This window comes from Sinocyclocheilus rhinocerous, unplaced genomic scaffold (assembly GCF_001515625.1).
Source record: "Sinocyclocheilus rhinocerous isolate Xijiao unplaced genomic scaffold, SAMN03320098_v1.1 scaffold3119, whole genome shotgun sequence".
Lineage (NCBI taxonomy): Eukaryota > Metazoa > Chordata > Actinopteri > Cypriniformes > Cyprinidae > Sinocyclocheilus > Sinocyclocheilus rhinocerous.
The window spans coordinates 157805-173544 of NW_015632029.1; the positions used below are offsets into that span (position 1 = coordinate 157805).

At 42.5% G+C, this 15740-nt stretch overlaps 2 protein-coding genes across 3 annotated transcripts in view; both read right to left on the bottom strand.

The window, feature by feature from the left end:
• The window catches only part of LOC107742075 (kinesin light chain 1-like), a 33130-nt gene extending 24780 nt beyond the window's left edge, over positions 1 to 8350 (bottom strand). The window contains 3 exon segments of the mRNA XM_016554937.1: positions 1133 to 1363; positions 3023 to 3285; positions 8261 to 8350. Of these exon segments, the coding sequence (XP_016410423.1) occupies positions 1133 to 1363; positions 3023 to 3271 (480 nt within the window). The 5' untranslated portion in view covers positions 3272 to 3285; positions 8261 to 8350.
• Positions 8351 to 10978: 2628 nt separating this feature from the next.
• The window catches only part of LOC107742077 (phosphofurin acidic cluster sorting protein 1), a 49392-nt gene continuing 44630 nt past the window's right edge, over positions 10979 to 15740 (bottom strand). For both annotated transcript variants that reach the window (XM_016554939.1, XM_016554938.1), the window contains 6 exons: positions 15441 to 15483; positions 14923 to 14965; positions 14491 to 14629; positions 12104 to 12327; positions 11841 to 11954; positions 10979 to 11699 (listed from right to left, as the gene is read on the bottom strand). In XM_016554939.1, coding sequence (XP_016410425.1) covers positions 11584 to 11699; positions 11841 to 11954; positions 12104 to 12327; positions 14491 to 14629; positions 14923 to 14965; positions 15441 to 15483 — 679 coding nt within the window. In that variant the 3' untranslated portion in view covers positions 10979 to 11583. The remainder of the gene's footprint in view (positions 11700 to 11840; positions 11955 to 12103; positions 12328 to 14490; positions 14630 to 14922; positions 14966 to 15440; positions 15484 to 15740) is intronic.

The window sequence follows — 15740 nt, forward strand, 5'->3', positions numbered from 1 at the left end:
AGACAGATGGACAGACAGAGAGACAGATGGACAGACAGAGAGACAGACAGACAGACGGACGGACGGACAGACAGAGAGACAGTCAGACAGACAGACAGACAGACACAGACAGACAGACAGACAGACAGACGGATGGACAGACAGACAGACAGACGGTTGTGAGACGTGCAGCACTGTGTTCATGTTGAGCTCAGATGTGTTGGAATGACTGTAATTATGAGCTCCCAACTTGTACAAACTAGACTCACTGCTAAAAATCACAGGCCTGGGATAAAACTCCTGAAAAACAACATTCATCTTTGCAGAAAGTCGTAATTACAGGTTGGAAACGACATGAAAAAAGCTCCTTTACTAGATCATCGGATCAAAACCACCAGAAAGGCTTGAGATGGACACACTTTCTGTCTCTGTGCTGGAGATGAGCTGAGGTCTACACAAACTCCAGCATGAGCACATTTTACAGCATTTATTCATCCCTGTTAATGCTATTAAATACAAATGCAACTACTGTGCAATATATTTTTACATCATTTATTAATCTCTGTTGTTATTTAATAAAAATGCAATTGTTTAATATATTTTATACCATTTATTAATCTTTATTAATGCTATTTAATCAAATTCAATTGTTCATTTTTTTGTTTGTTAGTTCACAGTTCATTAACTAATGTTAACAAATACAACTTTTAAAAGTGATTCACAAAGTAAATGTTGAAATTAACATTAAGATTAGTGCTGTAGAAGTATTGTTCATTATCAGTTCATATATAGCTACAGAATGAGACCTTAGTGTGAAGTGCTACTGAAAACAAACAGCATTTAATTATTCCTTAACTAATGGCTATTAAATGCGACACTGGTTAAAATGTATTTCCTCTCGCACTGATTTTTTCCCACTACGTATTATCTGGAACAGAAAGCGCTTCTCTGTTCTCAAAGGTTTAATAAGGTTCCCAGCATGACGCAGCACTGGCCCAGAATGCCGATCTCAGGACTTTGAGGAGAGCAGAGCTCAAACTCAACTTTAACATGTTCAGCTCATCCCTATCAGCACTAGCACTAGTCAGGACTGACTCAGTAAACAGCACTAGTGAGTGTGGGTAATCTGTGTTCTTCACAGGCGTGATCTCACCGAAGGAGACACGTCCTCGTCGTACTTCTTGAGCTGGTTCATGAACTCCAGGTGCTTCTTCTCCTCCTCCAGCTGTGCCACGCTCTGCTCGCTCTTCTGCAGCTTCTGCTGTGTGTTTGCCAGCTCGTCTCGCAGCCACTGGTTCTCCTGACAGAGACGCCTCACCTGAGCTCGCAGCTTCTGCTTCTCCGACTCCACCGCGTTCAGATGATTTGACAGAGCCATCATCACCTGCACACACACACACACACACACACACACACGGTCACATGCTCACTCGTCTGGGAGGAACTCTAGTCAAACACTTTGACACACATCCGTTCCATCTCTGGAGTCAACATGAATCAACATTTACTGACTTTCACAATCTGACGTTTTTGAGATAGAGAGTGAAAATAGTGTGTAATCAGCAGCTGTGGTTCCCATAAGGATTTATAAAGAGTCTTCGCTAAAGCATTATAAGCCATGAAACAAACCAACCAGCGACGAGGAGAATCACAACATTACAAACTTTCATTTGAACCAAAAAAGTATTTGAAAATCAGACAAAGAGACGAGACCATAACGGCTTTAAAGAACTACAATCCCATGAGGCTTTGCAAATTACATAATCTGAAAAAAAAGTATGGAAAAATTAAAAAATTTTGTTTTAAAGACGTTGATTAAATATAGATGTTTGTTGGTTATATTTAAACGTATTGTCATATCAGCTTCAGAGTAGGGCTCGACCGATTATCGGTGCCGATATTAAGCTTTTTTATGGTTATTTTCAAAACCGATATGCCGATAAAATAGTAAAGAACGTTTTTGTCAAAGCCCTTGTTATATTCTTAATTTTGACTTTAATTTTCATTTTTACACCAGACATATATATCGGTTCAAAATACTGGTTATCGGTCTCTTGATCTGTAATAATCGCATCGGCCCTGAAAAACACATATCAGTCGACCCCTACTTCAGAGTAGAGCTGTAATATTGATTAATCGTGATTAATTGCTTCCTAAATAAAAATGTGTTTACATGATATATGTGTATATGTATATATAACTATCACATTTATATGATTTATATTATATATAAATATATATTAAACATACACAGTACACACACATAAAATACGTACTTTAATTTCGGAAACGATTAATCGGTTTTACAGACCTACTTCAGAGTCATTCAACAAACAATATCACAAAAACAAACCTTTTATAAAACTCCACTTAGAAAAAAAAGGCTAAACAATTTCATATATACAACTTTAAATTATTCTTTAAAAAAATTATTTAAATGTATTTGTGATAAAGTCCTTTGTGATAAAAATTGGGGAGAGAAAACATGTTTGAGTGCTACAATACTGACCATTATATATAGAAACAATGTATTTTATTACAAAATATGCATATTATGCATACAAATATTTAAGTATTTTGAGAGCGATACGTCAGTCGCAGTGCATTATGGGAGTGGGCGGAGCTGAAGAGTTTCGATTCTCTGATTGGTGGAGATTTCTCTGCAGAATCATGGGTAATGTAGTTTTCCACTAGAAAATCTGCTGTTGAATGTGATTATCTAAAAATAAGTTGAAATAATGCGCACTGATGGCTTCAACAATAGGATTAACTACCTCGTGTCTCACAGTAGGTCTGTTTTTAACGGCTTATAAGTTATCATTAAAGAAAACGAACAGGGTTTTTACTTCCGGAACCGACTGTTGTGCTCTACTGAGAAAAAAGTGGGAGGGGCTACTGCTGCATTTGCTAGGAAACGACTGGATCATTAATGAGAACCACAACTGGACTGATGGAGCGCGATGTTATGTTCTGATGAAAGACTATAAAGAGAAACAGCACTGAGAAGCATGAGTTCTGAGTACAGCGTGACCCGGCGTCTCACCTGAGCCTCGCCCAGCCCCAGCTCGATCATCTCCACAGATCTCCTGAGCAGGCTGGACTTCTCGTGCACCACGCTGGCCTCCTCGTCCTTCTTCAGACACTTGATGGTCTCCCGCAGGCTGTGCAGGATGGAGTTGTGCTCGTTCTTCAGCGCCTCCAGACCCTGGATCACCAGCTTGGTGTTGGAGATGATCTCCTCCTGCGACAGCTTCTCCAGCTTCTCATCACGAGGGGACAGCATCATGGACATGATCTCACAGAGGCCTGAGAACAGGAGAAGGTTCGAGGAGATCAGGTGAGCTGCGAATCGAACACATCAGAAGTAATCTGGCTAGATAAACCAGTATTTTCATGGGAAAGCAGATAGAGCCGTTACTGCGACACGCTGAGACAGATGTGGTTCAGATTCATCCAAACAAACAAACACACACACACACACACACAAACGAAATAAACACACACAGTTTCCCTGTCAATGAGGGCAGCAGGTTCATTAGGCTGCAGTCACTTAAAGCCTCTTTATTCCACCGCTGCATCACGCTGCTCATCCCCGTCTGTGACACACGTGCAGCTCGTGTGTGAAGGGCGTGACCATGATGATGATGATGATGATGATGATGACGTCAGACGACAGCTGAAGAGCCAGAGCAACAACTCATCACACACATGTGCTTCATCTCGTCACTGGACGACAGCGCATGAGGAGCTTCTGACGGACGTCTGACCCAACATTACACCACAAACAACGCATTCAGTCACTGATATTGAAGGGTTAGTTCACACAAAAATGTCAATTCTGTCATTAATTACTCGCCCTCAGGTCAGGTCAGAAAGCTCGCATTTCATCAAAAATATCTTCATTTGTGTTCTGAAGATGAACGAAGCTCTTACAGGTTTGGAACGACATGAGGGTGAATTAATGACAGAATTTTCATTTTTGGGAGAACTAACCCTTTAACAGCTTACAGCAGGGCTTCCCAAACTGGGCTTTACCAGCTGAACAAAAGCTTATAATTAATCAAATTATTCATTATTATTCATTACTGTAAAATTATAACAAATAAAGACTTTTTAAATAAAAGCAATAAAAAACACTTAATAAAAATTAAAAAAAAATTAAAAAAAATTTAAAAATGATTTAAAAATAAAACCAAATCAAAATAAAACTAAAAAATGTACTACAAAATATGATTTTTTTATTTTGTGTGTGTATAAATAAAAAGTGATTTATTTAGATTTTTTATTTAGATCAACACGTCCGGAAATGTGCAGTTAAAGCTGATTGAGACTATAAACGCACACAGCTCTGTAATGAGAGGACGTTATATTCGGCGCTCTGAATCACCTACATTCAAGATAATGAGTTTCAAACTGGGACGACGTGGGAGTTTCTTCTGGTTTATAATGAAGGCTGCTGAAAACACGATTCTCGAGCTCCTGACTTTGATCAATAACATCCAGCTCTGTCTCTGAGACACTGCTGAACAAGTCACGGCTTGCATCTGGAACATTCACCTCGAATCACACAGCAGAAAACACGGACAAACTCACTCAGATCCTCAGAAACACATCTTAAGCTCATAGATCACCTTACATTTGCTCTAATGACACCTGCAGTGACATGAGATTCATAACAGTGAAAGATTACAGTAGCAGAGACTGTGAGGAACACACACTCACACACACACACTCACTCACTCACGCACACACACACACACACACACTCACTCACTCTCACACAGAAACACACTCACTCACTCACTCACTCACTCACTCACTCACTCACTCACTCACTCACTCACTCACTCACTCACTCACTCACTCACTCACTCACTCACTCACTCACTCACTCACTCACTCACTCACTCACTCACTCACTCACTCACTCACTCACTCACTCACTCACTCACTCACTCACTCACTCACTCACTCACTCACTCACTCACTCACTCACTCACTCACTCACTCACTCACTCACTCACTCACTCACTCACTCACTCACTCACTCACTCACTCACTCACTCACTCACTCACTCACTCACTCACTCACTCACTCACTCACTCACTCACTCACTCACTCACTCACTCACTCACTCACTCACTCACTCACTCACTCACTCACTCACTCACTCACTCACTCACTCACTCACTCACTCACTCACTCACTCACTCACTCACTCACTCACTCACTCACTCACTCACTCACTCACTCACTCACTCACTCACTCACTCACTCACTCACTCACTCACTCACTCACTCACTCACTCACTCACTCACTCACTCACTCACTCACTCACTCACTCACTCACTCACTCACTCACTCACTCACTCACTCACTCACTCACTCACTCACTCACTCACTCACTCACTCACTCACTCACTCACTCACTCACTCACTCACTCACTCACTCACTCACTCACTCACTCACTCACTCACTCACTCACTCACTCACTCACTCACTCACTCACTCACTCACTCACTCACTCACTCACTCACTCACTCACTCACTCACTCACTCACTCACTCACTCACTCACTCACTCACTCACTCACTCACTCACTCACTCACTCACTCACTCACTCACTCACTCACTCACTCACTCACTCACTCACTCACTCACTCACTCACTCACTCACTCACTCACTCACTCACTCACTCACTCACTCACTCACTCACTCACTCACTCACTCACTCACTCACTCACTCACTCACTCACTCACTCACTCACTCACTCACTCACTCACTCACTCACTCACTCACTCACTCACTCACTCACTCACTCACTCACTCACTCACTCACTCACTCACTCACTCACTCACTCACTCACTCACTCACTCACTCACTCACTCACTCACTCACTCACTCACTCACTCACTCACTCACTCACTCACTCACTCACTCACTCACTCACTCACTCACTCACTCACTCACTCACTCACTCACTCACTCACTCACTCACTCACTCACTCACTCACTCACTCACTCACTCACTCACTCACTCACTCACTCACTCACTCACTCACTCACTCACTCACTCACTCACTCACTCACTCACTCACTCACTCACTCACTCACTCACTCACTCACTCACTCACTCACTCACTCACTCACTCACTCACTCACTCACTCACTCACTCACTCACTCACTCACTCACTCACTCACTCACTCACTCACTCACTCACTCACTCACTCACTCACTCACTCACTCACTCACTCACTCACTCACTCACTCACTCACTCACTCACTCACTCACTCACTCACTCACTCACTCACTCACTCACTCACTCACTCACTCACTCACTCACTCACTCACTCACTCACTCACTCACTCACTCACTCACTCACTCACTCACTCACTCACTCACTCACTCACTCACTCACTCACTCACTCACTCACTCACTCACTCACTCACTCACTCACTCACTCACTCACTCACTCACTCACTCACTCACTCACTCACTCACTCACTCACTCACTCACTCACTCACTCACTCACTCACTCACTCACTCACTCACTCACTCACTCACTCACTCACTCACTCACTCACTCACTCACTCACTCACTCACTCACTCACTCACTCACTCACTCACTCACTCACTCACTCACTCACTCACTCACTCACTCACTCACTCACTCACTCACTCACTCACTCACTCACTCACTCACTCACTCACTCACTCACTCACTCACTCACTCACTCACTCACTCACTCACTCACTCACTCACTCACTCACTCACTCACTCACTCACTCACTCACTCACTCACTCACTCACTCACTCACTCACTCACTCACTCACTCACTCACTCACTCACTCACTCACTCACTCACTCACTCACTCACTCACTCACTCACTCACTCACTCACTCACTCACTCACTCACTCACTCACTCACTCACTCACTCACTCACTCACTCACTCACTCACTCACTCACTCACTCACTCACTCACTCACTCACTCACTCACTCACTCACTCACTCACTCACTCACTCACTCACTCACTCACTCACTCACTCACTCACTCACTCACTCACTCACTCACTCACTCACTCACTCACTCACTCACTCACTCACTCACTCACTCACTCACTCACTCACTCACTCACTCACTCACTCACTCACTCACTCACTCACTCACTCACTCACTCACTCACTCACTCACTCACTCACTCACTCACTCACTCACTCACTCACTCACTCACTCACTCACTCACTCACTCACTCACTCACTCACTCACTCACTCACTCACTCACTCACTCACTCACTCACTCACTCACTCACTCACTCACTCACTCACTCACTCACTCACTCACTCACTCACTCACTCACTCACTCACTCACTCACTCACTCACTCACTCACTCACTCACTCACTCACTCACTCACTCACTCACTCACTCACTCACTCACTCACTCACTCACTCACTCACTCACTCACTCACTCACTCACTCACTCACTCACTCACTCACTCACTCACTCACTCACTCACTCACTCACTCACTCACTCACTCACTCACTCACTCACTCACTCACTCACTCACTCACTCACTCACTCACTCACTCACTCACTCACTCACTCACTCACTCACTCACTCACTCACTCACTCACTCACTCACTCACTCACTCACTCACTCACTCACTCACTCACTCACTCACTCACTCACTCACTCACTCACTCACTCACTCACTCACTCACTCACTCACTCACTCACTCACTCACTCACTCACTCACTCACTCACTCACTCACTCACTCACTCACTCACTCACTCACTCACTCACTCACTCACTCACTCACTCACTCACTCACTCACTCACTCACTCACTCACTCACTCACTCACTCACTCACTCACTCACTCACTCACTCACTCACTCACTCACTCACTCACTCACTCACTCACTCACTCACTCACTCACTCACTCACTCACTCACTCACTCACTCACTCACTCACTCACTCACTCACTCACTCACTCACTCACTCACTCACTCACTCACTCACTCACTCACTCACACACACACACACACACACACACACACAGCGCTTCATCACTCTCAGACCGTCAAACGCGCTTTAACAACAAGCACGCCTCTGGAACTGAACACACACACACTCTGTAACACACACACACACACACACACACACACACACACACACACACACACACACACACACACACACACACACACACACACACACATGACGCGCTCTAGAAACTCGGATCTCGCACCTGGAATTGTCGCTTTTGTCAGGATTCGCTCGGCGCCCCTTTAATTCCAAGATGTCCACGGTGGATGTGACAGTGCGCATGCGCACACGCTCGGACGCGTCGGTAGAAATGACGTCACTCTCTAGGCGGTGGTTCTCTAATGGGCGTGGCTTTCATTCCTGACAAAAACAACACATTCCTCAGCAGCTGCACTGTTTCGTCTTTATTATTTGTTATTTTATATTATATATATTAAGTAATATTGTTTAAGCCTATTATTGTTGTTTTTTAATTGATAGTAATCATAAAATGTAAATGTAAACGACTATTTCACTGTCTTGTGTTGTGTATAGAAGCTTATTTCTGCCACTGAATAAAAGCAGTAAAAAGGCAATTCCGACTTTTTATCTCATTCTGATTTTTTTTCTCAGAATTGCGAGGGAAAATAAGTCAGAAATGTGAGATAATAAGTCACGATTACGTTTTTAAATTGTATTTATTTATGTTTCTGTGGCGGAAATACCTTTCTCAGCACTTTGGATAACGGTCTGGAAAGATTATCTTAAGGTTATGAATAAACATTATTCCAGTAGCGAAAACATAATTTATGCATCGCTCATAGAACGTCTTTTTCCTGGAACGTTTTAGCTGGACGTTCATGTAACGTGTTATAAACGTTACTGCTTGCATCAGAATGTTTAGAAAAAAATAAAAAAATTACAATGTTTGCACAATTATAAAATATAATGTTATCTTAACGTCCGAATAAACAAAAAAACGTTTTTAAAACCTGTAAAAATGTACGTTTTGAGCGTTAAGAGAACGTGCTCCTGCTCTTCTGTGATTGGCTGGTCACCAGCTGGCGGCAGTGTGACGTGTTCTGAACGCGACGTGGAGTCAGTCTGGAATAACAAACAAATCCAGCATTAAGACGCTTTTAACTAAAATACGGTTCCTCATGCAGGAGAAGGTCATCGAGGTCAGCCCATCGCTCGCTCCGCTGCTCTTTCATCAGCTTGTTTTCTCTCCATTAGCACAAGGTTTGTGTTTGTTTTATCTCATTCTGATTTTTTCCCTCAAAATTCTGATTTTTTTTCTCAGAATTGCGAGGGAAAATAAGTCAGAAATGTGAGATAATAAGTCACGATTACGTTTTTAAATTGTATTTATTTATGTTTCTGTGGCGGAAATACCTTTCTCAGCACTTTGGATAACGGTCTGGAAAGATTATCTTAAGGTTATGAATAAACATTATTCCAGTAGCGAAAACATAATTTATGCATCGCTCATAGAACGTCTTTTTCCTGGAACGTTTTAGCTGGACGTTCATGTAACGTGTTATAAACGTTACTGCTTGCATCAGAATGTTTAGAAAAAAATAAAAAAATTACAATGTTTGCACAATTATAAAATATAATGTTATCTTAACGTCCGAATAAACAAAAAAACGTTTTTAAAACCTGTAAAAATGTACGTTTTGAGCGTTAAGAGAACGTGCTCCTGCTCTTCTGTGATTGGCTGGTCACCAGCTGGCGGCAGTGTGACGTGTTCTGAACGCGACGTGGAGTCAGTCTGGAATAACAAACAAATCCAGCATTAAGACGCTTTTAACTAAAATACGGTTCCTCATGCAGGAGAAGGTCATCGAGGTCAGCCCATCGCTCGCTCCGCTGCTCTTTCATCAGCTTGTTTTCTCTCCATTAGCACAAGGTTTGTGTTTGTTTTAGGAAGTGATTGATCGCAGGCCTCATTGATCTGAGCTCAGTTTTTGAGTGAACATTGCCAAAATTATCTACAAATCATGCTTTCTTTGAGGTCATGAGCTCAGGTCAACGAGGCCTGCGATCAATCACTTCCTAAAAGAAGTATAAAACCTGTGCTAAATGAAAGAAAACAAGCTGACATCTATTAAATGTAAATTACAAATACGATTCTGAGTCTGTCAGTGTGACGATCAGAGACCACACAACCAGAGATTAGTTCACCAGTGGATAAAAACGCTTTATTAAACACAACTGCATGTGCAAGCATGGAAAGAAGCAGCGCTATAAAATGCCATTACACACGAAACATGCATTAAAAAGTCTGTCACATAATTTAAAAATGAGGTTCTGTGCAAAGGTGCAGCAGTCAGCGTCCCGTATATGCGCAGCAGTGGATTATTCATGCTGTGAGACGTGACCTGTTCAATACAACTCTCAGAAATCACACACACATGTACTAGAGTTGATGGTGTTGACTCTCGTCTAACAGACGTACACAGAACCTTCATGTAAACGCATCTGCGCGAGCATACACGGAGAACGAGTTCATAGTGGTTCTTAAAGTGACAGTTCACCCCAAAATCAGCATTCTGGCATCATTTACTCAAAGCTGTGCATTTCCTCCGTGAACATAAAAGACGACATCGGGACTGTATGGACAAAAAACACCGAGACATTTCTCTAAATATCTCCCCACAGTCAGTCATATGGGTTTGAATGAGGCGAGGGAGAGCACATGACAACAGACTGATGGTTTTTGGGTGCACTGTCGCTTTAAATCAAAGTGCTGGAGCTAGAGCAGCCGGTCATGTGCTCATACAGAACTCTTTTACTGCAGTAAAAGTGCAAATACTGCGTGTTTTTTGGCATCTGAAGTGGGAGTGAAAACACTGAAGCAACGAGACTCTAGCAGTCTCAATACATTCATCACCAAAACAGTCCAAATTAAAACAACACACATGAGAAGCATTCAACACACACTCAGATCCAATGATAAAAGGAGCTCGACGGATTCTGCATGTTCCTCCCAAACTTCATTTACTGGTGTCTCCAGTAAATGCATCTTGATTTAAGAATCTTTAGACATCTGCACTGTTGCAGTGTGATCAGAAGGTGCAGTTAAAGTATATTCTGTCAAAAATGAATTAAAAAGTAATGATGATCTGTTGGAAGTTGTATTTTTCAACTTTGAAGCATTGATGTAATTGATAATACAAGATGTGCTTTGAAAGGCAGGTTTAACAGTTTCATATTCAATGTGTTATCACAAAATACTACAAATAGAGTTTACATCGGGGTAAAAAAATCCATTTAAATTCACAGCAAAACGCCTCGACACGGCCTGTCGGCGCACGCGTGTTCGGTATCAATCCCATCATGCACCTGCAAAATTCAACACAGGATTTCACAGAAATTATAAAGTAGCAAGAAACAGAAAGTGCTTGGCGTTTGCCGTCCGTCACCGTACAGTTCTTCAGAGGAAATATGACCTGCTCTGTGTATATAGTGCCACTGAAAACACACGCGACCACACGAACGAACCGGAGGCAGCCAGTGACGTGTCCTCGTGCAGGCGTGACGTCACGCGTGTTTGCTGTAGCCGAACACACCGACGGGGAAGTGCTTGACGTGAGTCGGCCACTGCGCGGCCAGCTGGAAGAACTTCACATCGTTCCACTCCACGCCATCGATGGAGACTGAAACACAAACACACCGAGTCAAACCCATGAAAACGAAGCATGATATTATATTTGATCGTATTTTTCCATTGTTGTTTAATGATGTCGATACTGTAATTATTATTACTCTACACTACTGTGATCAGCTGAATGCGTCACCTCGGAGCATGGTGTGCTGGTGTTTGGCCGCGCAGATGAGCCGGCTGATGCCGTCGATCACCTGACTCTTAGAGTCCACCTCCCTCTCCTTCGGCTTCTTACTCAGAAAAATCACTGCAAGACACGCGAGACAACACTGACATCTGCAGCGCCGTCGCTGTATGTGAGCAGATTTATTATTAAAACTGACGCCATGAGAACGCCAGCTACAGGACCTGAGAGAAGCCCTGCCCTTATACACTGCTGCTGTGTGTGTTGTGCACCTTTCTTGTTCTTCTCTTTGGTGACGACGGTCATGGCCATGCTGTGAGGAGCGCTGGGGTCTCCTCCGCTGGGCAGACGGCTGACCTGCAGCGAGCGGAAGTTACTCTTCAGTGTGTTCTTCAGACCCACGTCACGCTTCTCACCCTCACGCTTCTTCTCTCCGCTCTGACACGTCCAGTAGTCCACCTGCAGCCCCATCAGCTCTCCACCTGTGCACGGAGAACTGCACACACACACACACACATGCAAAACACACACACGCAAAACACACACACACACACACACACACATGCAAACACACACACACACATGCAAACACACACACACACACACGCATGCAAACACACACACATGCATGCAAACACACACACACGCAAACACACACGCATGCAAACAAACACACACATACAAACACGCATGCAAACACACACACACATGCATGCAAACACACACACACGCAAACACACACACATACAAACATGCAAACACGCATGCAAACACACACACACGCATGCAAACACAAACACACACATACAAACATGCAAACATGCATGCAAACACACACACATGCACGCAAACACACACACACAGCCACACACGCACACACAAACACACACATACACACACATCAAGAACACACCACATTCAAACTCTGATCACTGCAATATGTTTGAGTTCTTATTATTTTTACAATGATTTGTAAACCAGTAAAACATGTACAGTATTTGCATTACAGTAAGAGATTTAGGGCTCAAATGAACCAGCAACAGTTCCAGAAACAGTCTGAAGAATATGAACAATCTTTACTGTATTTTCCGGAAAATAAGTCGCACCTGATCAGAAGATGCACCGGGTCGGAACTGCATTGTTGAGACATGAAGATATCATGGACAAGTTGCTTTTATTATTACGTTCAGAAATACTGATAAAACAACACATTTAAAATCATTATAAAACAATTTTTTTTTTTTACCAAAACCAAAATTAATGTTTTCAATTAGCCAAAAAACAACACTGAAAATAAAAGTTTACTTAATAATCAATTAATTAAAAAATGTCAGAATTTTATAATATATAAATGTTATAAATTACCACTCGGCTTTATATAAGGCAGTTCAAAGTAAATCCTTGTTGAAATATAAGTATTTGAATGGCAGTTGTAAAAAAAAAAAGCATGTTTTATTATTAGCAGATTTATTCATAAACATAAAATAATGAAGACAGCAGGTTAAGTAAGAATGTAATGAATATGTAATGTAGTGCATATGTTTTTTTAAAACGCACTCTAGATTTTTTTCTAGCAGTGGACAACATTCATTTTCAGCCGTATATTTTCGGTTGCTGAAATGACGGTACATCACTACTACAACAAATCCTTCACATTTATCGCTACTCACAACAGAAGAGGAATGACAAATATAAGTATAAAAAAGTGGCATTTGTTATAAACAACATTTATTATAAACGCCAAGCCCAAACTAATTTTCTGAGTTCCCACGGTGTGGGAAATAAGTACACTGTAAACAATGACCGTGAATTTAACGGTAAACGACTGTAAAAATGCTACAGTAAAAACCTGTTAAATGGTTAACGGTAAATTCCCCTACTATATACGGTGAAAAACTGTATTGGACATTACATGTAATTTTACGGTAGTATACCGTTTTGGAAGTGAAAAAGACAGAATTCCCAGAATTCCCTGCGTTACATTTCAAATTTGATGTTTTTTTGTTGAAATAACTGTTTCTTCTTAGTTTTTTCTTATCAGTTTTGTATGTTAGGGTTGTGTGTTACACCTAATGTTGTTAAATGAATGTTTATTGCATGATTTCAGTTTCATGTGTGTTACCATGATGGTGTTTAGTGTTTGTGTGAATGACACTGTGCACCTTCTATATATGTTATTATTTAAAAGCTGCTTGTGATGGGCTTTGGTTCATCATGTGACTTTCTCATCAGCACCTGCATTTGGTGGTTATCAGTGTATTACAAAGGTACAAAACAGATTTCAGTACTTCAATAGGTTGGTATATTAACATTATATCAGTTAATGAAATTACGGTATTTAACTGTAAATTTAAGTTAAAACCGTAAAACCTAAAATGTTGCTACCGTATATTTTACAGTAAAATTCCGGCAACCACAGCTGGCATTTTTTTACCGTCAATTTTACAGAATTTATTTTACAGTGTATGCTCATGTGCCTCTCTCATCCGACAGCAATACGAATGTGCGCTTTCAGCAGCTTTAGTGTGCTTCATAAGTCTCAGCACGTTTCATATGATGATTTATTTTCTGGAAAATACAGTATGTTGATTTACTACTGTAATGTGACCCAGATTCACTCAAACACACACACACACACACTCGTGTGATGATGTCATACCCCATGCCAGTGAAAACAGCACACACCGAGGGCGACGGGGGCGGAGTCACACACATCTCCTTCCCATAGGGCGTGGCCGACTGCGGCAAGGGTGAGGAAACCACACCCACATTCCCACCCATGGCATCATCAGAATCCACTGAGAACAGAGAGATGCCACATGAACACACACACACACACACACACAGTGCGCTGACCTACATATGAGCTGATGCACTACTGCGGGCGCAATGTGAACAGGACTGTAAAAGCCTCGTGCTGTAAAATCTATTTATGTGACCGACTGAAAGAGAGCGTGAAGCTCGCAGACGTGATCTCATTTCCTGAGCACCAGAAACCTGCGTGATGACGCTGTCAAACACCCAATCCCATCACTGGAGCTCACGCTTGCATCACAGACATCAGCTGTGCCGAATGAGGATCTGAACTCACCTGATGTGGACAGACTGTGTTCAACGATCCCCACCTTCACCACCTGACGGCACAAGAGCACATCCACCAGCACTCATGAGCATAGCGGTTAAAAATTCAATATCGTGTCAAATGTTCATTCATTCATTTCAGGGGTGACCAGCGTCGGTCCAGCAGAGTTCTGCTCCAGCCCTAATCAAACACACCTTAAGAAGCTAATCAAGGTCTAAGGGTGACTAGAAAGCACAGTCAAGGTTACGCAAAGCTCTGCAGGACCGACACTGACCCCCGCTGTGATAGCTCATCCAAACGTGATCATTGTGTCCTCGTTTACTTTACCGCACGACTGTCACAAAAGAAGATCTTCTGAGGACTGTCCCAGTGTTTTTGCTCATATAATAAAAGTCAATGGGGTCCAATGTTGGCTCGGTTCCCAAAATTCTTCAAAATTCATTTTCTTTGACAGAATGATGATGTTTGGATGAACTAATGCTTTAAATCTCCCATCAGCAGCAGTGTCAGTGGATCTGGACTCTCACCCCGATAAATGGCACAAATTTTTGGCACGAATCTTCATCCGGACTGCAGAGAGAGAGAGAGAGAGAGAGAGAGCAGGTGAGAGCGGCGCAGACAGACAGCTTCATGAAGCACACTGAACGACACTGGAGACCAAACACGTCTGATCGGAGGAATGGAGCTTCACACAACATCACCATGAGATGAAACAAAATCATCCGTGTGAATGAGTCTCTGACACTGATGAGCAGTGCAGCATGGGAAATACAGGCACTGCAGTGACTTTAATAGTGTGTGTGTGTGTGTGTGTCTGTGTGTGTGAG